This window comes from Pelodiscus sinensis, chromosome 4 (genome assembly GCF_049634645.1).
Source record: "Pelodiscus sinensis isolate JC-2024 chromosome 4, ASM4963464v1, whole genome shotgun sequence".
Taxonomy (NCBI): domain Eukaryota; kingdom Metazoa; phylum Chordata; order Testudines; family Trionychidae; genus Pelodiscus; species Pelodiscus sinensis.
Window position 1 is genome coordinate 124,256,901 of NC_134714.1, and position 25,979 is coordinate 124,282,879.

At 45.8% G+C, this 25,979-nt stretch overlaps 1 protein-coding gene across 2 annotated transcripts; it reads right to left on the reverse strand.

Moving 5' to 3' along the window:
- Positions 1–569: 569 nt before the first annotated feature.
- On the reverse strand, positions 570–23,466 carry LOC102455899 (NACHT, LRR and PYD domains-containing protein 3-like). Of its 2 annotated transcripts, XM_075928360.1 has the most exons (7): positions 21,762–23,466; positions 15,468–15,557; positions 12,428–12,601; positions 9,692–9,862; positions 9,199–9,369; positions 5,904–6,016; positions 570–1,355 (listed from the first exon to the last, which is right to left on the reverse strand). In XM_075928360.1, exons 1-7 carry the CDS (start codon positions 23,321–23,323, stop codon positions 1,339–1,341), a joined length of 2,298 nt encoding a protein of 765 aa, XP_075784475.1. In that variant the 5' UTR covers positions 23,324–23,466; the 3' UTR covers positions 570–1,338. The 2 variants fall into 2 exon arrangements, with proteins under 2 accessions (XP_075784475.1, XP_075784473.1); XM_075928358.1 differs by lacking the exon at positions 570–1,355 and having other exon boundaries at positions 1,421–6,016.
- Between the last annotated feature and the right edge of the window lie 2,513 nt (positions 23,467–25,979).

Consider the following 25,979-nt stretch of genomic DNA (forward strand, 5'->3'; position numbering starts at 1 on the left):
GGTAAACAGGTCTGTCTGCAACAAAGGCATGAGTGCTCTGCTTAATTTGCATTTAAGCAGGTAACAGAATCATCACACAGGAAAAGTAGCCAAAGAAACCTCAATCAGGTGTGGACAAGCAGCAGGGAACATCCTTCTCCACAGGGCTGTGTCTAGACTGGCCAGTTTTTCTGGAAAATCAACCGCTTTTCCGGAAAAACTTGCCAGCTGTCTACACTGGCCGCTTGAATTTCTGCAAAAGCACTGACTTCCTACTGTAAGAAATCAGTGCTTTTTGCGGAAATACTATGCTGCTCCCGTTCAGGCAAAAGTCCCTTTTGCGCAAAACTTTTGCACAAAAGGACCAGTGTAGACAGCTGAGATTTGTTTTCCGCAAAAAAGCCCCGATCACGAAAATGACAATCGGGGATTTTCTGTGGAAAAGCGTGTCTAGATTGGCACGGACGCTTTTCCGCAAAAAGTGCTTTTGCGGAAAAGCGTCTGTGCCAATCTAGATACGCTTTTCCGAAAATGCTTTTAACGGAAAACTTTTCCGTTAAAAGCATTTCCGGAAAATCATGCCAGTCTAGACATAGCCCAGATGTTTTGTTTCTAGGATCTTAGCTGGAAATATTTTCCAGGAGCATGACTGTTACTATAAAAAGAAGGAATAAACACCTCAAGGCACTTCAGCCTCCTTTCCTGCCCTTTGCATTCATGGCACTTGAAGCAACAAGACAAAGACAGCATGTACTGGATTTTAGGGAGAATGGATTCTAAAGCTAAGAAAAAAAAACAGCAAGCAAATGGTCTGGTAGCACTTTATAGACTAACAAAACATAGATGGTATCATGAGCTTTTGTGGGCAGTTTTGTGAGGCTGCTGAAGCAAGTGGCAAGAAGACTCTGCTCTGAATGTAAGATTGCTTGTGAATTAAGGCATCAATAAATGTTTTATATTTATTTTTCCGTGTAACTATTTCTGACTTTTTAAATGAGTACAAGCAATGAGCATAAATCTCTTTGTAACTAATACGTTTCTTGTATTATTTTATCCAGTGCAGTGTGTTCAAATGGCAATGTTTGGAAATTCCACTCGGGGGTGGCAAGTTGTGAATTACTATTGTGCTGCTTTTGTGTTGTTGTGGGAACTCTGGAATTAGTTCAACAGTGAAAGTGAATGTAAGCGCCTTCATAAATACTGAGGTTTCCTAGTATGGATGCAGCTGAAAGAAATCACTGAGCTAATTATATTCCTCCTGTCGTGCAATTGACTTCTGTAGTTAGCTGACTGCTTTGAGATTCAGAAACATGGCCATCTGCAGCCTGCCCAGCGGCCTGACGGATTCATTTCTCTCTTTCAAAAGGAGCAAGGACCTGAAAAGAGAAACGTGACATAATTGCTGCTTTTCAGAATAAAGAGTTTCACATTTGCTATTCGATTGCCACTAGGCCACAGTCACTTGCTCACATTGCAGAGCTTGGGTGAAAAATCACTGGTTACATTCCCAATGCTGATATGGCACAGCATGAGGAATATACATGGACCTATGACCAGAGCCAGCCTGTCCATAGGATGGTTCAGGACAAGTGTCTCAGGTCCCATGCTTTGGGGGCCTGTGCTTCAGGGGAACATGGCAGTGCGGGGCCAACAGTAGCAGGGAGGATGAGTGGGGGCCCTGGTGGCCTCAATCGAGGTTGGGCCTGCACCTTCACTCACTAATGGGGGCCCCAGCCTGCTCTGCGCTGACAGCTCCCAGAGTCACTCAAGGGAGGGGGCATAGGGCAGGGGAGGGGGTCGGGACAGAGCAGGAGCAGGTAGAAGCAGGGCAGTGCAAGGCCTGAAGTGGAGGAGGGAACTATTCCAGGCGCCACACCCCCTCAGAGTTGGCCCCACCCATGATATTAGCACTTGTGCAACAAACAGCCCCAGAAAGTGAAGAGGAAGCAGGTAACTTCATTCCTGTGAAAAAGGCACGTCACAGATTCAGAGACAACTGCCCCTTTGATCCCCTCTTCTGGTCTCCCTTAAGGGAGTTAATGTTCAGGCACTCACCTGTCACCTCCCACAACATAGAACTGTGGCTCTCTCCCACCCAACTGAGGTCAGGTATTTCAGTGCCACTGCGCTACACTTGCCTTCCCCAGAAGGCCTGTCCTGAATCCATCACTTATGGTTTCCTTTGTAAGGCTTTCACCCTAGCAACATATGTTGCTGTAGCCCCTTGAGAAGGGATAACCACAACCGTTCCCATACACAAGCCAGAAGCTTACTAGAAAGCCCTATGGCACTCCAGACTCAGCCTTTAGATGTCATTAGCCTTTCCTTGTCTGGTGGCCTCGGACAACCCGGCTGGTTTAATACCTCCCCCCCCACACACACTCCCTGCTCATCTGAGGAAGTGGGTTTTGCCCAACAAAGATCATGCTTCTATATACGTATAGGCTACATCTACACTGGCATGATTTTCCGGAAATGCTTTTAACAGAAAAGTTTTCCGTTAAAAGCATTTTCGGAAAAGCGCATCTAGATTGGCAGGATGCTTTTCTGGAAAAGCACTTTTTGCGGAAAAGCGTCCATGGCCAATCTAGACGCGCTTTTCCTCAAAACAGCCCCGATTGCCATTTTCGTGATCGGGGCTTTTTTGCGGAAAACAGAACTATGCTGTCTACACTGGCCCTTTCGGGCAAAAGTCTTTCGGAAAAAGACTTTTGCCCGAACAGGAGCAGCATAGTTTTTCCGGAAAAGCACTGATGATTTTACATTAGATCATCAGTGATTCCTGGAAATTCAAGCGGCCAGTGTAGACAGCTGGCAAGTTTTTCCAGAAAATAATCTGATTTTCCGGAAAAACTTGCCAGTGTAGACACAGCCATCATTTGTTAATGTCTAAAATGCCACAGGACCACGCATTGTTTTTAAAATTACAGACTAACATGGCAATCCCTTTGAGACTTCCAAATATTAGTGCCATTCGGATAGTTCTGGCAGACTTTCTGCCCCAAAGATGTTACACACAATGCTGTGGTCACTGTAACTAACCAAAGTAGCTGCTTTCAGTCAGCTAGGATGAAATCGAGACTAACAACATTCTCTCCACTCATGTATCCTAGAACAGGCACGTAAAAGTACCAAAATATTCAGTCCCCTTGTGCTCTTTTGTATTTGTGGTCACATTGCTATAGCACCCAGAGGGCTCAACTGCGTGGCAACCGCCTCATTCTCTCTGGGACGCTAAGCAAGGATACGCCATAATGAGCTTTGTATCACTCTGGCCACTGCAAGGCTAATTGGGCAAAGAAGCAGCTGTCAGCCAGGATGGCTTTAACTGCAAAACGGAGTCCTCAATGTACAGAGCTGAGAGTCTGTTTCAGCAGAGAGCCCAGATGGCGCCAGGAATTCACCCCTTATATGCGGTCACTCATTGACACTCATGGGATGTATCACACTCACTCTTCAGAAGGGGCTGAATTTCATTGTTCAGTTATGGTCCTTAGGTCACAAAGTCCTGCTCTGCACGTCCCCCGATTCACAGCACAGCTCCCATGAATGGGAGCTTGGCACAGAGCTCAAGGGTAGGACATGGCCCTTAAGGAGCAATGATATTAACAAAGCAAAAGCTCAGTTATTAGTGGTTCAGTATCCTGCTGTCAGTCTCCCTGCCTGGGGAAATCTGCTCTTCTTAAGGCTCAGCCCATGAGTCTCCCCTGTTCTTAATCTCCCCCCTTTACTTTCTTTATAGCTCTTCTTTTTTCTCTTGTATATTTCCTTCCCTGTATTAATTCCCTGTGACAGCCTGTACCTCAGACTAGCACCCTGGAAACCTGCTCCCAGCACCATCCCCAGAAATCGGCCTGGGGACTGCTGCTCTCTCCCCAGCCCACCGTCAGTGAGGGGGGGGTCTGTTATTCTCCTGCTGGCCTGCCCCCTCCCCAGCACATTCAGATGCTCTCCATGGCAGCCGGATCTGTGCGGGGAGGGGATGGAGTCACTTCTCCAGCAGCTGAAGGTGGCTGCTTAGGGTCACTGTTCTGTGCAGAGAGCCTAGGGAACCCGCTCCCTCAGCTTCCCACCTCGGCCCAGCAGTCAGAGATGAGGCCGAGTGAGCCAGAAAAGTGCTCAGGGTGGGGGCGGCCTCTGGTTCGCTCAGTCCCTGTCCCTAGTAGCCAGGCCTGGGCAGGGAGTGAAGGGGTCGAGCAGCTGCCTTCTCCCCCCACCCCAGCTCTTGCCCAGAGCACCAAGCTGGAGCAGGCAGCATGAGACGTGGCTGCTCCTGCCCCTCCCAACTTTAACTGTCCTGGCTGCCAAGGACAGGGGCCAAGCATGGTAGAGGCCAGGCACAGCAAGAGTAGGACAGAACTCCTCTCCCTATCTCCCTGTCTTGCCAGCAGAAATCTGGGGGGCGTTTGACCCCACGTGCCCTTCCTACATGTTGCCTATGATTATATGTGAAGAGACAGGGTGTGACTATATGTTTGCCACTGAAATAGGTGGTAAGTAGGGAATGCCCACAGCCGGCCTTTCAGTAGCAACACTAACACAACAGATGGACATCTAGATTGGCTGGACACGCATTGACGGCTCATGAGGAAGAATCCCCTCTCCCACACAGTCCTCAGAGAGGCATATACCACTGGAAGCTGCGTAACCCCTGCCTCACACAGCAAAGATCTTCCCAACACCTGCAGAGAAAGTATAAAAGCAGGTCAACGACGTCACTGCTTGGTGATCACAGCACCTGGAGGGGTTTGCGGCTTATCGCTAGCACAGCATTATAAGAGGCAGAGCAGGCTGAAGAGTTTAAGGGGACTCGGCAGTCCTATAGTTCCAGACTGTGCCCCAGAGATGTCACACTGCCATCTATAGGATCCTGTTTCCGCTTCTCTTCCCCATTCCATCCACGATCCCGATCAGCAGTGCAATAGTTCTAAATCCCAGGGGTGACACTTCAATGTCAATGTGAACTAACCCCTCCTTCCCTGAGAGATTAACGTGGGGGTAGGATTAGCATGAGAGTCACACCTCCCAGAGTCTTCAGCCAGATAGCACTGGAGCAGTGAGGCGCATTTCACAGACGAGAAGGCCTTGACCTCATGGCTGTGTCTACACTGGCATGAATTTCCGGAACTGCTTAAAACGGAATACTATTCCGTTTTCAGTTTTTCCAGAAAAGGAGCATCTACATTGGCAGGCTGCTTTTCCGGAAAAGCGTCTGTGGCCAATGTAGACGCGCTTTTCCGGAAAAGAGCCCCGATCGCCATTTTCGCGATCCGGGCTTTTTTCTGGAAAAGACTACTGGGCTGACTATGCTGGCCCTTTTCCGGAACAGTGTTCTGGAATAAGGACTTATGTCCGAGCGGGAGCAGAATAGTTTTTCCGGAATAGCAGCTGATTTTGTACATAGAGCGTCGTTGCTTTTCCGGAAATTCAAGGGCCAGTGTAGACAGCTCGCAGCTTATTCCAGAAAAGCGGCTGATTTTCCGGAATAAGTGGCCCAGTGTAGACACAGCCCATAGGTATAAAGAAAAGGCTACTTTTAAAAGTCAATAAAGAAAAGCATAGAATTTGACTATGGTGATAAAGCAACAAAAATACATCACACATGGGGCCAGGTGTATTATACCCCAGCTTTATAAAGGCAATCAATCCCCCCTTATATCCTCTTACACAAACAAATTCCTTTAAGGGAGTCAGAAACTGCCTCAAGAGTTACTGATACTCTATACAACCTCGCATTTCAGACACTTAACAATATACCAGCCAATGAAGGCAGTATGTAGCAATGCTTAACAGCAGCACAAATCCAATGCCCCAATAGTGCGTCACAAAAATGTTCTGCACCAGGTCTGCACTTCGAGCTGTTAGTCTGCAGATGGATGCACGGCACTGACGCAGAAGACATGCCATCCTCCTTGTCTTTGTACCTGGGTTCTGACCTCTGGATCCTGCACCATGCACAATCGACAAGCCCGGTTTTATTTTCTGCACAGTGTCCAACTCCATGGCTGTTGTTTCATCGATGTGGCTTTCAAACAAGCTGTGAAAAGAAAAATGAACCATGACACAAAACTATCAACCTAGTGCCAAGTTTGTAAATATTTATCAACGACTTCATGGAAATGAAGCCTAAGACAGCATTGCAATTTTAAAACCACAGATGACAGGGAAAGTCAATGTTACAATGAGAAAGTTGCACTAAGAAAAGACAGTTTTGGAAAACATAGAAATGTAGAATTATGGTTCCTCAATAACATTAATCCTGTTGTTCTGCCTCCCCCCAAACTCTTGCCATCCTATACCCTTCAGATCAGGGAAATGTGTGTCTAAAAGCATCAGAAAGTAACATGTTAAAGCTCAGACAACTTGACAGTTCAACAAGGAATCTCTCAAACCCCAAGTTACTGTGGAGATTTGACTGCAGGCTTCTTAAATCCCATCCCACCTATGTCATGTCGCTGAACGTACCTAACCGACCAGCAAGGGAATAGGAAATGTAGAACGTGGGGAGCTAGATCACTGTGGAGAGTGAACGGTGAAACAGAGCATGGAAGAAATGGTCAGAACAGGGTGTGGTCAAGGGCACAGCTGCCTCTTCAGAGCCCTAGCAAGGCACCCGTGTCTCCAGACAGGTGCTGGTCTCATCACAAGAGTCAGGGAACTAATGCAGAAAGTGCAAATTCACATCCCCCCCTAGTTATTAGACAAGATGCATTAGAGAGCCAAGGACAGAAGAACTGGGCAGTGGTAACAGTCTAGCAGCTGACAGCACCTTAGCCACAACATTCCACTTTTGGGGTTCAACTACAAGAAAAATCAGGTAGAATACAAGAGGCACCCCAGGCCACCAGAAGACTTCCCCATTGGCTACTCAATCCGCAAACCATCAAACACTCAACAGAACTTATTACATGCCGTTAAGGGTGGGATGCTGGAACAGGCCACGGAAGTCATGGAGTCGGTGGCTTTCCTAGACCTCTGCTGCAATGGCAGGGCTGCAGTCAGTAGCTGTCAGTTCCAGGGCCTGCTGGAGCTGTGACTCAAGGCTGAAGCGGCAGATTGGGTCAGCGCCTGCTGCAGGAGCAGCTGTCACAGCTGGTAACCAGCCCCCCTATAGCAGTGGGATTGTGCCCAGTCTCTCCCAGCACCTGACCAACAACCAGCCCTGGGACCAACAGAGAAGCTGGCCAGTGGCTGGCCCTGGGGTCCTCTGGAGTAGCAGCCCCCAATGGCTCTCCCCATAGCACTCCTGCTGTTAATCCAACCAACCAGCAGGGTCCAGGGTATTTTTGGTAAAATTCAAGGAACAGCTTCCAGGCTTCTGTGAATTTCTGTGTGTTGCCCATGACCTCTCCCTCACTATTACTAAAAATACCCATGGCACCATCTTAACTTTATCCACAATGCAGCTGTGACAGCCTCCCTTCCCTGTGGGTGTGAAACATGGACAGCTTGCCACAGACACAGTAAGCCACTTCAAAACTTCCACGTGTGCCCTCCCCGCTACATTCCGATGGTCAATGGCAAGACAAAGTCCCCAATATTGACGTCCTTGAAGGAGCAGAGCCAAGGACAGACATGACTGGAGAGCTACGGTCAATGATGGTTGTGAACAGTTTGAGGAAGACAGACAAGAAAAACTGATTGAAACTAAGGGCCAAGCAACATAAAAAATCTTCCATGGGAAGACTGCACATTCTAGTGCTACATGTTTGTGGCCTTGCTCCTCCTGGGTCAGGCTACACAGCCAGACGAGAACACATGCAGTGCTGTGACATCATCATCAGCCATGGCAGAAAACCATACATGCATTCTGAATGCATTTAGCAACGATTGATTGGTTTGGCGTTGGGAAGGAAACAGCCCTGCTACTGTGCACAGTGCTCATTTGAGAGATGGAAGGCAGGAAAATCCAATTGCATATTTTATTATTTGGTGACTAGTTTAGAAATCCAGATACATCGATTTTTTAGTAGTTTTGTAAAGGGTTCACTAGTCAAATATTGATCAAAATTCTACCAATTGGCTTGCATTTCATAAGAAACACACACACGGGAGACACTGTTCCCTCTAATTTTTTCCATCTATGTGCAGAATAAATTTTGTTATGTGCACATAGGAACATGCAGATGTGCACCATCAATAGAAATCTATGCTGCTGGCTGTGGGTGCTCTGCTACTCAGCTGGCTGGCACCTAAATCTCTCCTGGGCAATTTCCCAAGTGCTCAACCTACAGGGAACAGTGACAAGGGACAATTTTCCCTCCTTCTGCAGCCCTTGCGCACTGCTGCTCCAGCATACAGAGCAGTAACAGCCCCTTAGATGTTGGGGAGGAAGGAATTCCCTCAGTGCTAGCATTGTTTCAGACAGTCATAGACTGCTTTGTGCGAGTCCCAGTGTAGGAGTTTGGGAGGAGGCAGGGTGCCTAAATTACACTGTTTCGGGTCCTTACCTGCCTGGAGTCAGAATTGTGCAAAGGTGGCTTAAAGGTGCTTTAGCACTCTCCCCTGGGTTGCCCTTGTGTGTGCAGTACCTCCTAGACCAGTGGTTTTCAAACTATGGGTCGCAATTCAATACTGGGTTATGGAATGTCGGGCGCTGGGTCTCATTGCTGCAGCAAGATCAGGTGACCAGTGGGGTTGCTAAGGAAGGTCCCTGCCTGTCCTGGCACCCCAGACTGTGCTGCGCCCCAGAAGCAGCCAGCAGCAGTCTCTGTGCCTAGGTGAAGGCATGTGGCCAAAGAGCACACAGGGCTCCGTGCACTTCCCCTGCCCTGAGCACTAGCTCCGTACTCCCATTGGCTAGAACCTGCTGCTGGCTACTTTTCGGGTGCAGCATGGTCTGCGGTGCCAGGACAGGCAGGAAGCTGCCTTAGCAACCCTGTTGCATTGCTGGCCTGGAGCTGCTTCAGGGAAGCCCCTCCTGCCCCAACCCTGACCACCCGCAAAGCTGAAGCTCTCATCCTCAGCCCCTCTCTGGAACCCACACTTTGTCAAAGTACGTTAGATCATGGGCATCCACAATTTTCTTCAGCTGGGTCACAAGAAAAACAGTTTGAAACCCCCCTGACCTAGAGACACAGAACACACTCCTGCCTCAGCCTGTACATCTCAGCCCAACTCCCATCATTGGTTCATGCAGCCCAGACACAGCCCGGTGGCCGGAAGCCCGGCACACACTGCGACGGATTCCTTGGATACAGAAAAACAGCAGTCACTTACTCCAGCTTCTCTAACTTGCACTTTGGGTGTCTGAGTCCTTCACACAGAAGCTTCACTCCTGAGCCAGTCAGGTTATTACCGCTCAGGTTCAGCTCTCGCAGGGACTGGCTGGTGCTGAGCAGAGAGGAGAGATCTCCACAGCAGGCATCAGTGAGACGGCAATCCCAAACCCTGCAGAGACGGAGATGGGCAGAGTGAAGAGAGAGCAGAGTAACTAAAGGTCCCGATTTTATAGGGACAGTCCCGCAGAAAATGGATTTCTATGTGGCTATTATGAATTTATGTACAACCATAAGTTTGAATGTACAAAACCCACATTTACCTGCCCAAATGTTTGCACTTACAATTTAGTAGCTGTACGTCCATTTGCTCCTGCAAATGTAGGTGATTTCACAAATGAAAATAGGACCTCTATTATCAGTGTGAAATTAGCGGGCCCCTTGAAAAGGCTGGTTTAACAAGGAAATTCTCAAGGAACCCAGCAATGACTTACACTAGTTTCTGCAGTTTACATGTGGGATGTTTCAGTCCTTCACACAGAAGTTTGATTCCTGAATCTCCCAGTTTATTCCCACTCAGCTCCAACTCCGTCAGGGACTGGTTTGTCCTGAGGGCAGCAGAGAGATCTTCACAACAAGCAGCTGTGAGATGGCACTGCCACAACCTGCCAAGGGAACAGAGAGAAGAATAACCGTCTCCTTCCAGAAAGGTGTCAGTATTCACTTCACTTCCTTCTTTCTGGTAACCTGGTAGTTTCAGTGTCTATAAAGTCTCTATGTCCACCCAAAGTATTTGAAATATTACAATTAACTGCATGATTAATTCCTCGCTTTCATTTGATTTGTACACAATGCAAGAAAATGTTCAGAATATTTCAGATAGCAACCCACAAATATACAGAAATTGTATAATCATCTGAAAATGTGACATTTACATTCAATGCATGTCCTCCTATGATGCTGTGATTGGCTGCTCTAGATATTGAATGTCCAGTTAGGCATGGCTTGTAGAGAGCTCTCCCTTTTGACCTTGCACAGGACAGAAGTGTATGAAGAAGTGTAGAAAGTCTGAGGGGCAGGCGACCCTATCCCTGTAAGTCGAGCTAAATAATCCTATTTCAATAATGTAATTGAAGTGGATGTAACACAGGTCGACTTACAGCAGTGTCTGTACCATGCTATGTCAACAGGAGACACTATCCCACTAACTGACTTTTTGCCTCTTGTGGAGATGGTGGAGTACTGATTTCCATGGAAGAATGCTCTGCCGTGACTTTGTCTTTGCCAGACCTGCTAAATAGACATTGATTGCAGCAGTGCCAATTTAGACATAAGTATAGACTAGCTCAAAATCTCCTTGGGAAAGGCAGTAGCAAGTTATTAAACCTCTGCCATAAGAAAAGAGATGGAAACTAGGGAAAACGGATACTTTAATGCTTGGCTTGGTACCCTGCAAAGAATTAACTGGGAGCATTGGGTATTTCAACTTGTAATTGAATTCTAAATAGCTGTCTCTAATGTTACATTGTGCACTACACAGCAAAGACCACAGACAGGAAAGATGCATATTACACTGTACAATGGCCATGGTTAACAAGCAAAACTCTGAGAGTTTGGTCATTTCATTAGACTAGAGGAATGCCCTACCCATTCCCCTGCAGGTTTCTTGCCTACATCCATGATCCCTGATTCATTCTCTTATTTTGAAACAAAAGCTTGTTCAATTGATTTTTAAAACACTGCCCGACACAAAGCCATTGCCTTTTGGAAACAAATGAAGTTTAAAGGATTCAGAAAAATTCACCAAGTTTCTTGCAGGTGTTTTGACCAGTCCCATGGCCATTCCTGCCTCCTGCAGCCTGAATTGAAGGGGGAAATAGGCTATACTCTGTTTAGCTGCATCACTAGCTACCCTGACCCAGCTGAGGGCTGTGCAGGGCATAAACATAAAAGAGCAGAGAATAAGAACCTGTCAGTCCTCTTCTTTCTGTGCTCAGAAATATCATTCTCATGTAGAGTCCCTCACACAATGGGCCAAATTAGCACCCTTTTCATTCCATACAAATCTGAATGTGAATTTTTAGTAAGGCTGTTCCCAAAATGGTATCTCCCTCCCAACCAGAATTATCAGAGCCAGGAGCTGCTAACTAGGGAGTTATTTTGTTCATACAGCTGGGCTTATTTAGGATAGAAGAGCCCAGGGCACAATGGTATTGGGAGGGAAAGAATCCTGGGGGTGGGAAATGGGGTAGATTGAAGGGATGGGAGAAAGCAGCAAGTCAGGAGATGTCAGGCGTGGTCTAGATGCAGTTTTTTCCTTGTTATCACTCTATCACCTAAGGGGGTGTTGAGTTTATTCTGGTAAAATGCCTATCCTGGAGTGAAGCTGCCTTATAGTCATGTAGCTGATTACCTTCCCATACAGGAACAAGCTACATGGCTATCAAACACATTGACACCTGTATGGCTTCTTGGTAAAGTGGAGCGTGGGCTGGGGACTGGCAGGGAGAGGGCACAGGCAGGTCACACTGAGTTTTAAGGAAAAGTTACAAGGTGTCTAGTTTGTGGCTAGAGGATTTATTGAGAATGGGCAAGTCGAGCCTCTTGGCTAATACGGTGGCAGAACTACAGGAAGTCAGCACGGTGACTGGACTCCCACCACTGATGCCCAGTGAAGGATCCATCAACACCACGTTCTGCCCTGCGGAGGTGAACACATCCTGCTGCTGCTGAGTTTGGGTTGGGTCTCAGTATAGGGAGGTATTTATTACTGAGTAATACATATTTGCATTGCAGTGACATCTAGAGGCTTCAACCAGCTTGCCTGCTGGCCCCCAGCTTGCCTGGATCTGGCCCCCGAGGCTCGAGATTCTCCCCCCCGCCCAAAATTGGGGTGCCCGTGCTGGCACTCCAGCCCCCTGCTGCCCCAGCTGGAGCACACAAAATCTGCTAACCTGGCCCCCTCGTACGTGAGGGAAATATTTTTCTCACGAAAGGCCCTGACTGATTTTTCTGTGGGTCAGCGGCCTGTCACCCAGAAAAGGTTCCCCACCCCTGAAAGACTGGAGAGGCTCCTGACCTTCCTCAGTTCCTTCTAACCAGAAACTTGGCCCCAGTGTCCCGGGTGCTGTCTGAAGTCTGACAACCTCTGCTTCAAAGACCCAATAGGCTGAAAGGTAGGACAAGGCAGGTGGATGAAACAACACAGTGATTAGCATTGGGCTACTTACAGCAGTGACTGCAGCTTACAGCCTGGCTGTTTCAGTCCCTCACATAGATGTTTCAGTCCTGAGTCTCCCAGTGCATTAGCGCTCAGGTCCAGCTTTTCCAGGGCCTGGTTTGTAAAGAGGGTCTGAGGGGAGAGGTCCTTAGGGAAAGCGGATGAGAGTTTGCAGCTGGACAACCTGAAGGGAAGAAGTGGACAGGTCAAAGTTAGCTCTGCTCTGAGGGGCCACTCCCAGAGCCTGATCCTACTCCACTTCCACTGGAGCCCGGGTAGCCCCAAGCTCCCCATTGCTGCTTGATTCTCTCCAAGTCTCTCACTGCAGCCTAACTACCTCTCCCCCGGGACCTGAGCTACCAATCAGCCTGGGCCGTGTTACAGGTGACTAGCCCAAGCTGAGTCCCAACTTGACTTTGGGGGGGAGAGGTGAAGTGGGGGCGGGGTCTTAGAGCAGAGTGTGGGCGGAGCCACAGCCTGGGTTTCTCTGGCCAATTATACCTGCCGTTCAAGTTATTAACTGTTCTGCAACTGTTCTTCTTTGAGATGTGTTGCACGCAGCCTTCCCACTAGAAACATCGTCATGCCCAGCATACAGCTGTCAGAGATTTTTTCACCAACGGGATGGGGGGGGGGTGTACTTGTCCCCTGCTGGCACTTTCTGCACTGTGATGGTATACATAGAGAATGTGCCCCCAGCTTGCCTGGATTTGGGTTCCTGAGGCTCGGGATTCTTCCCCCCAAAATTGGGGCATTCGCGCAGGCACTCCAACCCCCCACTACCCTAGCTGGAGCACACAAATCTACTAACTTGGCCCCTCTCGCAGGTGAGGGAAATATTTTTCTCACGTCAGTGAGGAGGACCCTGTCTGATTTTTCTGTGGATCAGCGGCTCACATGCCCCAAAAAAGGTTCCCCGCCCCTGAAAGACTGGAGCAGCTCCTGACCTTCCTCCGTTTCTTCTAATCAGAAAGACTCAGTAAAAAGGGACGGGAGGGTGATATGCAGAATGGATACGTGCAACACATCTCAAAGAACAACAGGTATGGAAGAGCTTAGGAACTGTTTCTTCTTTGAAAGAAAGTGGCAGCCTGATGTGGGACATGCATGTGCTGTCACTCAAACAACCACTGCTTGGGGATGGATTCCAGTCAGGGACTTTCATCGTTTCATAGAGTTTAAGGTCAGAAGGGACCACCAGATTATCTAGTCTGACCTCCAGTACATCTCAGGACACTGCACAGCACCAGGCTACTCCCATATTAAACCTAAAGGCTGTGTCTACACTGACATGAATTTCCGGAACTGCTTAAAACGGAATACTATTCCGTTTTCAGTTTTTCTAGAAAAGGAGCGTCTACATTGGCAGGCTGCTTTTCCGGAAAAGCCCTTTTTCCGGAAAAGCGTCTGTGGCCAATGTAGACGCGCTTTTCCGGAAAAGAGCCCCGATCGCCATTTTCGCGATCGGGGCTTTTTTCCGGAAATGACTACTGGACTGTCTACACTGGCCCTTTTCTGGAACAGTGTTCTGGAATAAGGACTTATGTCCGAGCGGGAGCAGAATAGTTTTTCCGGAATAGCGGCTGATTTTGTGCAGTAGAGAGTCGTTGCTTTTCCGGAAATTCAAGGGCCAGTGTAGACAGCTCGCAGCTTATTCCGGAAAAGCGGCTGATTTTCTGGAATAAGTGGCCCAGCGTAGACACAGCCAAAGACTTTAAAAACAACCAGTCGTCCTGTGTTTTTAGATGATGAAGTGGGGTTTGCCGACAAAAGCTCATGATATATTTGTTTGTCTCTAAGGCCGTATCTAGACTACGCGGAATGGTCGAAAGAGGATATGCAAATTCCACGGGAATTTCCCTCTTCGTTGAAAAGCCGCTTTTCCTCAAAAAATGAGGTTTATGCAGCTTTTCGACAAGGGGGGGAAGGTTAGCCAAAAAAGCCATGTCTTAATTACTTTCACTTTCAAAAGCTCTGCTTTCGAAAATGCGATTGTAAGAAGATATCCAAATTCTCGTGGAATTTGCATATCTTCTTTCAACCATTCCCTGTAGTCTAGATGAGCCCTATGGTGCCACAGGACTACTTGTCAGTTTTAAAGTTACCGACTCACATGGCTACCCCTCTGAGACTAAAGACTTGTGAAAGTAGAAAGAATTATATTGTAAGAGAAAGATGAATTATACTAAGTTGAAAGAATACTGTTTGTCTTTGAACAGGAAAGAGATGATTATGTTTGTAGGTATGCAGATCAGAATGAAGCCAGGTGAGCCTGGGATAACAGGAAAAGGAACATTAGGTGTTAGGTAGAAAGCAATTGAGGTAGTCAGAGAGATATGGACAGGAGATCGCTGTGTGCTTGATGTGGAAATGAAGATACTTGACTAGTCTCATACTAATCATGTGAAGTTTTGCCACCTTTTAATCTTGTTAAGTTGGCTTTCTTTTGACTGTATAAATCAAAGGGGTTTGAGCCTTGAATGGTACTCACATTTTCTGGGTGTATTAGCAGAGCGGCTTTGCTAATAAACAGAGCGTTCGGACAAATCTGTGAGTTCTGTGTCTGACTTTGACAGACTATAGTTAGCCCAAAATGTTCAGTCCTCAGGAAATAAGACAGTTGTGCCCCACAGGCAGAGAACAAGAGAAACTGTGATGCCACCTATGGCTAGTTGTAGAAGGGAAGAGCATTAACAGAACAATGAGCAGGAGTCTTCCAAGAATTGGTCTGAGAATTAACCAATGTAACGTTATTAATGTGCTTCCATATATGGGGTGACATCTCTGCAACATAGAAGTCTGTGTCTTGGGTAAGGAGGATTCCTACATCTTGTGCATCATCCTAACACCTGGACACTTACTAGGTGGGGGGCAGAGAAGCTAGTTTAATAATTTCATGAAGTTTGATTCTTTAGGTGTTTATTATGATTTGCAGCTCAGGGGTAGATTTCAAACAGAATTCAGGGTAATATCAGGAAATGGGCAGAAATGCAGAGCGCTCCTGGCATAGCAGCAAGAACAAAAAGGCTGTCAGAGAGGGGTTTGCTTACGATATTGTCTTTACTTTACAGTTGGGATCCTTCAGTCCCTGCAACAGTGAGTATGCAGTTGACATTCTTGGATCTTTCATCAGTGGGTTCCTAGAAAAAACCGCACACTTTAAATATCATTTCCACCAGGCATATTTTCCATCCCCTTTCCTGAAGATGGTAGGATGGGCTTTATTTCACAGCAGATATTTGTTATAAACAAAGAGAAACATCTTAAGACACCACAATTCCTTGATCTGATACCACGATAGCTATTCATTCCTAACAGCAGTATAACCCACATTAACCCCATGTAGCATTTGTCCCCCTCTAGTGGCTGGGCCATGGGTGAGCTGCTGCTTTCAGTGAAAATCCTGCTTCACCTTTTCAGTTTGGTATGGGAGAAAGAATATATCCCAGAAAAATAGAAAAGATGGGTCTGAATCAACCTCCTTTCAAAAGAACATTTGAATGATTTCAACAACTGGCACAAGATTACACTGCTTCCACTCTCAAGGAAATTTTTTGTGAGGTCATCCTAAATTAGAATGAATAAAAGTGTGAATTTGAAGTGAATTAGTTGAACCACATTAAATCTCTGTATAAATGTTGTTATTCATAATTAAAATGGCCCTTGAAATAAATAAACTAAAGCCAATTTAATTTTGTATAACAGTGTCTGCAGGGATTTAGTATAGTTTAACTAATCCACTTCAAATTGATGCCTTTAGTGAATTCAGATTAACTTTCCCAGATGTCTTCATTTAAACAAACCTTTAAAAGCCATAGATAGCAGGTTTAGAGAGCTGAGAGCTATTATTTGGTCAGGTAGAACTTCAGTAGACTGTACAACAAAAATAATAAAAGGTAGATAAAGTAGTCTTGAATTGTATGGGTTTTCAAAAGGCATTTGATGGTGTAGATAGGGAATCATGATAACAGAAAAAATAATTCATGTTGTTATAAATTTGTGTCAGAATTCTTCATGTATAATATGGACAAACCAAGAGTCAGCAGACTGGTTTAAATGTTATTGCTGGGGTCGGGTTGTATTGTGCTGTATCTTGTTTGGAGTTGCTAGTGACTGTGATGTAGTGGGGATTGTGAATGCTGTTTGCTTTGTTATATGTGATTCTTATTGTCCTGTACTGTTCTATTGCAACTCTGTGTGTGTGTGTGCCTCAGTTTCCCTGGGGGGCACTGCACATGAACCCAGTGGGAGATGGCAATATTGAGTGGAAGGCTGCCCCATCTTGGCATGTACCAACCGTAGCTCAGGCTGTCCTGTGATCTGAGCCTGGGTGGGAGAAGCAACCAAGTGACAGGTTGCCCAGCAGTCTGAACAAAGGAGGGGCAGAGCTGCCTCCAGGCTAGGGCCAGTGGCTGGGGATGTGAATTAGTTTTTTGGCTGGCTTAGGGAGGGGGGGCTGGGTTGGGGAGCCAAGTAGGGCCCCAGAACCTTGGCCCTGGGCTCCACTTTCCCCAAGATGGATCGCACTGAATATTCCTGGTTCCTGTAACAACAAATCTGAGCTACTCTGTATCTCTGTCAATGAATAAACTTTCTGTTCTACTTGCTGGCTGGGAGTCACATCTGACTTCAGATGGGGATGCAGGGCCCAGTGACTCCCCCACAGTCCATGACAATGATCTTGACAGACAGTCAGTGTGGAAACGGCCATTGTGAGGCTACAGGGGGAGCTTGGAGACCTATCCTTTACAGATGACATTTTGATATAAATCATAGAATACTAGGACTGGACGGGACCTCGAGAGATCATTGAGTTCAGTCCCTGCCCTCATGGCAGGACCAAATACTGACTAGACCATCCCTGATAGACATTTATCTAACCTACTCTTAAATATCTCCAGAGATGGGGATTCCACAACCTCCTTGGGCAATGTATTCCAATGTTTGACTACCCTGACAGTTAGGAACTTTTTCCTAATGTCCAACCTAAACCTCCCTTGCTGCAGTTTAAGCCCATTGCTTCTTGTTCTATCCTCAGAGGCCAAGATGAACAAGTTTTCTCTCTCCTCCTTATGACACCCTTTTAGATATCTGAAAACTGCTATCACGTCCCCCCTCCATCTTCTCTTTTCTAAACTGAACAAGCCCTATTCTTTCAGCCTTCCTTCATAGGTCATGTTCTCTAGACCTTTAATCATTCTTGTTGCTCTTTTCTGGATCCTCTCCAATTTCTCCACATCTTTCTTGAAATGCGGTGCCCAGAACTGGGCACAATACTCCAACTGAGGCCTAACCAGCGCAGAGGAGAGCGGAAGAATGGCTTCTCGAATCTTGCTCACAACACACCTATTAATGCAACCCAGAATCATGTTTGCTTTTTTTGCAACCGCATCACACTGCTGACTCATATTCAGCTTGTGGTCCACTATAACGCCTAGATCCCTCTCTGCCATACTTCTTCCTAGATAGTCGCTTCCCATGCTGTATGTGTGAAACTGATTGTTCCTTCCTAAGTGGAGCACTCATAAATAAATAAGTTGAAGATGAAAGATAAATGATCATGCACATTCTGCCAAGCAAGTAAGTCTCATTAATAAATTAAAGGCAGAAGTTATCAAAACCTAACTACAATATGGAAGTCCAATGCAATTAGCAAAATTATCAGAACTGGTATCCATGACTATGGAAGTCCATTCAATGCAAATAAAAGAGTTAATCGAATATTCTATGCAAACACCAGCAAAGTAAAAGCGGTCAACAGAATAGTGAAAAGGTGCCAGAATGGGCACAATTACCTACAACATTACAAGTAACATGGAAGAAAAGAGGGACATACCTGGGGCATTTTTAAGAATGTTCAAACAGGTCTTTTTTTGTTGACTCCAGGGCAAGAGACAGAGAGACTGACCTACAGGCATACTCTGTAGCTCAATAATGGTTAAAGTGGCATTGTCACAGCTGAATACAAAAGACGTGGTAAAATAAGCCCAGTATGGGGAGTTTTGGCATTGTTCCATGTCTGTCTTATGCTCCAGTGGTGCGAGAAGAATGATGAAGATAATGCTGATACTTTTAGGCTAATGGACCTGATACTTTAACTTGGAGTAAAGGGGGCTAATCTCTGGGGCACAAAGACTTTTACAGTCCCCTGCCACACACAGAGCCTGTTACCAGTAGCACCAGATGAAAAAAGGCAGAACTTTCTATGAGACAATTGTCTGCCCCAAATCGGGATGAGACAGCAAAACAACTGCCATGTGTCTGACTCCCACAGCTATGTGGGAGGTGGCTATGCATTGCAGGTCCTCTGCCTTCCTCTCCCCTAGAGCTAGGGAGTGGCAGAACAACTCCACATACTGCAAGACAGCCCTCTGAGAAAGCTTTTGTCAATTGTACCAACAGAAAATGAAACTGACAAGAACCTTCTAGGAAGGTAGCCACTTCCTATTTTCTCAAAATAAAATCTCATTTTTTTGGCAAAACTAAACTCCTCATGGAAAAATTCAGTTCTCATAACTGAGCGGAGGGAAGGGGGTGGGCAGGAAACCTCTGGCGGTTGGGTACTTCCCACAATACCACCAGGGAGAGAAGGAACTAAGGATAGTGCCCAACAGAGCCCGTACACAGGGCAACCTTGCTCCTCCCTGGAGGGACAATGCAGTAGCAACGCTTCTGCTGGCCGCCAGGTGGCGCTGCATTGTACGATGCTGACTGCTAGCTGGAGAACACTTGTATCATGGCCAGTCACTGGGTTGCGCAGGAAACAGCCTGGCTTGGACGGCAGCCTTAAGAAGCAGCAAAGGCTGATGGAGAGGGACTAAGGGGCGACTGCTGAAGGGCTTCAGGCAGCTGGCTGAGTGACAAAGCAGATTGCAGGCGCAGCAGGAGCTGAGCTACAATCAGCTTCCATTTGAGAGTCCTCTGAATTCTTTATTGCTAATCCTACTGTGAGAGACTGGGGCATAGCTCATGGGTGCTGGGTGAAGGCCCAGCTGGGGAAGGAAAGTCGAAGCCCCGCCCCTTCTACCTCAAGCCACCCCCCTGTGACCATGTTCTTTCAACAACTCCCCCCCTACACCTGCAATCTGATCCCACTCAACCCTAACTGAGGGCTGGGGCTGCCGTGTGGCACAGCCTCAGTCTTCCCCGGCTGCCAGGCTTCCGCGTGATGTGATCTCAGCCCCTCCCAAACAGCTGGGCAGTGTAGGCAGTTTTGGGAAGGCAATTCCTTCCCTTGCCTACATTACCTGCTGCCCATGGCGTAGCTGGTCAGGCCTTGCCGTCACAGCTGGGCTGAGATCTGCTCATTAGGGGCAGTCATTGCCAGGCAGGTGCTGGAGGAATCACAAGAGCCCAGTTCCCTAGCTAAGGGTCAGAGATCAGGAGACCAAGCAAAGACTGACACTGCAGCAGGCCAAAGTCTGTGTGGCTCTCCAGACAACTTCTTGGGGCAACCCTGGAGTTAAATAGAGGGCTTTGGCACTGTGGGAATATCAGCTCTCCCAAACTCCGTAGACTCAGGTTCTCGTTCTTACATTATTTCCTTTTGCTGTCCATGGTCCTGGGGAGGTCTAACACATTTGCTCCTGGGACTAGGTTGTAGCACAGCACAGGTCACTCACCCAGAATTCTCTGGAACTCAAGGTAAACTGGTCCCCACACACAACATACCTGATGATAGGGTCAGATGCAAGAAGCAAGGGCTATACTTGTGATATGGGACCATATTTTGGAAGGCAGTGTCTCTGAAAAGGACTTGAAGTTATGACAACTGCCCATGATTTCCTAGTGCAATGCTATGGCTGAAAGGGTGAATGCGACCCTTCGGTTTATAAACAGGAGTGTATTGAGTAGGAGCAGGGAGGTAACGTTTCTCCTTTTGGATATGTCCACATTTGCTACCTATCTCGAGATAGGGATGCAAATGTAGTGTATCGAAATTGCTAATGAAGCATGGGATTTAAATATCCCATACAATGAGGTTTAACAGTTATTTCAAGAGACGGATTTTTCTCTCAAAAAAACGCTGCTACACAGGGCATTTTATTTCACAATAATGCCATTTCAAAATGGCGGTTGGATGTGATTATGCTAATTAAGCGTGGGATATTTAAATCCCGCACTTCATTAGCAATTTTGGTACACTACATTTGCATCCCTATCTCGAGATAGGGAGCAAGAGTAGACATACCCTTCTACCCAATTGGTGAAACATCTGACCAAGTGAGTCTTTGCCCACGAAAGCTTATGCTCCAATATATCTGTTAGTCTGTAAGGTGCCACAGGACTTCTCATTGTTGAAACTAAAATGTTTCCTCTAGTTCTGGTGTCCAACTTTTCCAATGCTGACTGGTACTTAGCTAGGCAATCACCCCCCGCCCATAGCAGTTAACTTCCTTATCCTTCTATCTGACCCAAGCTAGTTCCCTAGGAAGCAAAGGGGCCCCAGCTGTTCCTTCTGATTAACCCTGCTTTCCTGTTCCTGCTAACCCTGGTCTCATGAGCTTTTCTGACCCAGCTGCCTTGACCGGATCAGGCCCAGCAGGAGAGTGGAACTCCATCTTACTAGGAAAGACCCAGACAAATATGCAAATAATTTATTATGAACCTCTGAAAAGGAGGCATTATAATGGTGACATGATGAGATGCCACTCTATGGATTTACTGATTTATAGTAAACTAGAAGATTTACCCTCCATTGCTCGGGTCCTTAGCTCAGTTCATTTGGGGGGGGGGGGTATTTAAATCCTTGCTCTGAGGTGAGGCTGGGGATTCGGGGCTTAGTCTGAAGGCTGCAGTGGGGACAAAAGACTAGCCCACTCTCACTGCAGCAGCTGGGGACCAGGTGGAAAGCCCTTCTCCATGGCCACTGCTGCTCCAGTGGGTACAGCCAGAGGAGGGGTGTATGGCAGATCCAGGTTCATCTGCCCCTTGCACCTCTCCCACCCCAGCCACAGTGAGGAATGCAACAAACTGTGCACATTCTCGCTCTCCCTGATGAAGGGGAACAGCCAGAAATGTCCCTGTATGAATCAGGGAGGGAGCTTCAGGTCCTCTCCCTAAAGAGCACATGGGGAGCAGGAGGCTCAGGGCTGGAGCAGTCCCCGATGATGAGGGGATGCCCCCAGCCAGCCGCTTTCCCCTGTCTGGAGCCCATTTTCCTGGCACAACCAAACCCTGACCTTACTATAAGTCACGATAAGAGGAAGCTGCGTGTTAAATTTGGTGGTCCTAGTTCTTACCATATAGGAACAGTCTTGAAGAAACACACATGTGCACACAGACAGTCTCACAGAGTCAGACGAACTCTCTCAAATATATAACTGATAAACTTTGATACTTACAGAGGAAACAACCATTTGCGTAGCTTTGCTATCCATCCTTCTTCTCGTTCTCCAATCCCAAGGGTACAATTACATAGGTAAAGTGACTGCTTACTACTACAGTTTTTTACACAGAACGAAAGAGCAATTTCATCCATTGTTGTGAGCCTGAGATGTTCCAGCCTAATTTCTTGGAAATTATCCATTGCACTTCTTGCAATGTCTTCTTCCTGACTCTCATACAAACAATGAAACAATTCAAGCTGGTCATGCAGCTCCTCATAGGTCTTATAGGAAAGAGAGGAGATTTTTTTAGTTTCTTCTTCAAACCACTGCAATAAATCATCTCTTATTCCAGACGATGTTTTACAATGTAATTTTTTCTCTGTGTCATTTAGTCTTTCTCTATTTGAGAGACCAAACAAGAAACGCACTGTTAGCATCAAATAATTATTTGTAGATATTCCATAATTTTTTAGCAAGCTTTTCACATCTTTCTTAGAAGACAGAGAATTTTTCATTATCTCTTCATCTTCCTCCAGCACATAGAACAAAGCTGCAAAGAACTCTTGGAAACTCAAGTGAATAAAGCTGTAGACATTTTCATATTCTGTATCCTTCTGAAAAATGTTTTTACTCAGAAAGAGAGAGTGAATGTTAGACAAGGATAAATTGTGTTTCTTTAGGTCATCTTCTTCAAACAGTATTTTTCGTTCTAAAATTCCATCTGCAGCCAATGAGCAAAGCGCCCAGAGGTTAGTTTTAGATTGTTCTATTGTGTCAGTGATATGATCTGTTATCAGGGTGGAGAGAAAGAGCAAATATACTGATGTGGTTGTTTTTGAAGTTTGTGTCAGATCTTCCTTTTTTTCCATTTGTTGTTTCAGAACTGTGCAGATGATCCAACACACAATGGGGACAAAGCACATGGTGAAGAGCATTTCATTTTCTTTGACAAAATTAAAGGCTTCTGTTGCTTTCTTTTCATCACAAAAAAATTTATGAAAATATTCTTTCCTCTCATCTGCAGAAAATCCCATTATCTCTGCAAAACGTGGAAGTTTCAGATTCTCCTTTAGTTTTTCCAGAGCTGTTGGTCTCGTAGTGATCAGCAAAAAAGATTTTTGAAGAACCTTCTTTCTCAATAAACTGCACAGGGTGGTTTCCACTGGCCTCTTCTCAAATGGGTCCATGTACAGGCTAACATCATCAATGTCTAGCAAGGAATTTAATTCATCAAAACCATCTATTATAAACAGGAGTTTTTCTGGCTTCTCAAAGATTTCTTTAATTGGTCCTTCTCTATCAGGACAATTGTTCAAAACCAAATCAGCAACACTTCGATTTTTGGCACCGCTTTGATTTTTAAGAATATGATTTATTTCTCTGCAATTTATATAGAAAACATAATCAAACTTTTTCCAGTAGAGTTTTCCAGCTGCCCAGTCCAACATGATCTTTCTCGCTGTCACTGTTTTCCCAATCCCAGCAGCTCCTTGCAGCACAACAGTTCTTGGGTTTTGTAAATTTCCATCAGAATCAAATAAAAGATTAATCTGAGTGAGACTGGTTTGTTGAGCCATCAGTTCTGCGTGTCTCCTTCCTCTGGTGATGATTTCATGTTTTTTCTCCTCCCGCCCTCGATGTTCCTTTACAATAAGCAGTTCTGTGTATCTTTTGGTTAAACTCACATGTTCGCCCAGGAGAGCTTTCCTGTTTTCGATTACTTGATATTCTTCTTGTATATGTTCTCTGTACTTCCTCTGGTAAGCTAATTCAAAGACAGTGGCATGAAGCATTAGACATACTGTATACATGTGTTCAACCAAAGGTCATGTGAACTGCCACTCATTAGTTATATCCAGAACTTGGACCAAAGAAAATTTTGATGGCATTCTACTCTTTCCGTTCTACTAGTGCCACATCATGTGACTTGACATTTTGCTAGGATTTTACATGTTAAAAATAGTCTTTTGTCTTTTACAGTTTAATTACTTTGTTCATGATCATCTCTCCCCTTGGTCCTCATTCATCACTTAAGCACAGATTTAAGTCCCATTACAATGAATGAGATTTGAGATGTGCTTAGAGTTAAGAATTTGCTTAAGTTCTTTTCTAAACAAGGATAACGTAAATCATTCTCCCCCCCCCCCCTTTTGATCATTTATTTTAGTTTCTATCTTATTTCTCTTTTCTCCTCCCTGTCCCCACAGTACCTTTTTACTATTTCTGACTGCTTCTCTTCTTGCTTCTTGGTTATATTTTCTCTCCCCTCTTGTTCATCAGCTCTTTTAATCTCTTTGGCTATGTCTACACTGTGCGATCTTGCGCCAGAGCTATGCAAATGAGGCTAAGCGTGGAATATCACTGAGCCTCATTTGCATATCTAATGAGCCGCCATTTTTGCAGAAAAGGCTCTTGCACAAGAAAGAGCTGTCTACACTGCCCCTTCTTGCGCAAGAAAAACCCTCTTGCACAACGCCATTATGCCTGAAAATAAGCAGCGTAACAGCATTGCACAAGAGGGTTTTTCTTGCACAAGAAGGGGCAGTGGAGACAGCTCCTTCTTGCGCAAGAGCCTCTTCCGCAAAAATGGGAACTCATTAGATATGCAAATGAGGCTCGGCGATATTCCATGCTTAGCCTCATTTGCATAACTCTGGCGCAAGATCGCGCCAGTGTAGACATAGCCCTTCTGTTTTTCCTACCTCTGGATACTCTTCTCTGCTTCGCCCTCCACTCCTATTTCTTGCTTCTGCTTCTCCACACACTGCAGGATAGGACTGGAAATGGGTATTCAGTCAAGGCTCATCTCTAATCATGAGTAGTGTAGTTTGGGAAGTGCCACTGTTTCAGTGGATAGCTGACTTGCATATAAAGGCTCACTCTCCTCTATAGCCAAGGTCCCTAACATGACTATATCATCCCTGAGGCACCATGTTTTTCTCTCTTGTTGAGTCACAAGGTGCATGTGGGAGATGTAGTCCAGAAAGAAGAAAGGGCCCACAAGGCAAAAAAAGGTCATGAGGAATATGAACTATGAATCCCATTCAGAATTCTAGCAGCACTTTGGAATGTTACATTAAAAGTGTTAAAATATCCTTCAAATCATTTAAACCATGGGCACCATTAAACCAATCTACAGGCCATGTGCCAACCACACGAAACAAACAAAAAGTATGTTTTCGTCTGAGTAGGAGCTCACAGACTAACCATAATGTGAAGCATTTCTACAAATAGTCATCACACAATTCCTAATACAGAGTAAATTGACCCAATAAGTGCCTAACAAATGACTTCTTCATACAAGCAACCCTGCATGTGTCCATGTGGAATTCGTACCTCTATAAGGGTATGTCTATATTGCATTCCTCCTTCAAGAGAGGAATGCAAATACAGACAAACAAAATTGCAAATGAAGCGTGGATTTGAATTTCCTGCGCTTCATTTGCATAATGGCGTCCGGCTGCTTTTCCGAAATACCGTATTTTGAGAAAAAAAGGGGTTATTTCGAAGAGAAATCCTTCCTTCAAAATAACCCTTAAACACAATTTTTTAAGGATTCAGTATTATATCAAAAAAAGCATTTCTTTTTTTAAAAAATCTTTTTTTCCTCAAAATGCAGTATTGCAGAAAGCAGCCGGATGCCGTTATGCAAATCATAGAATCATAGACTACTAGGACTGGAAGGGACCTCGAGAGGTCATTGAGTCCAGTCCCCTGCCCTCATGGCAGTACCAAATACTGTCTAGACCATCCCTGATAGACATTTATCTAACCTACTCTTAAATATCTCCACAGATGGGGATTCCACAACCTCCCTGGGTAATTTATTCCAGTGTTTGATTACCCTGACAGTTAGGAACATTTTCCTAATGTCCAACCTAAACCTCCCTTGCTGCAGTTTAAGCCCATTGCTTCTTGTTCTAGCCTCAGAGCCCAAGATGAACAAGTTCTCTCTCTCCTCCTTATGACATCCTTTTAGATACCTGAAAAACTGCTATCATGTCCCCCCTCAATCTTCTCTTTTCTAAACTAAACAAACCCAATTCCTTCAGCCTTCCTTCACAGGTCATGTTCGCTAGACCTTTAATCATTCTTGTTGCTCTTCTCTGGACGCTCTCCAATTGCTCCACATCCTTCTTGAAATGCGGTGCCCAGAACTGGACACAATACTCCAACTGAGGCCTAACTAGCACAGAGTAGAGTGGAAGAATGACTTCTCGTGTCTTGCTCACA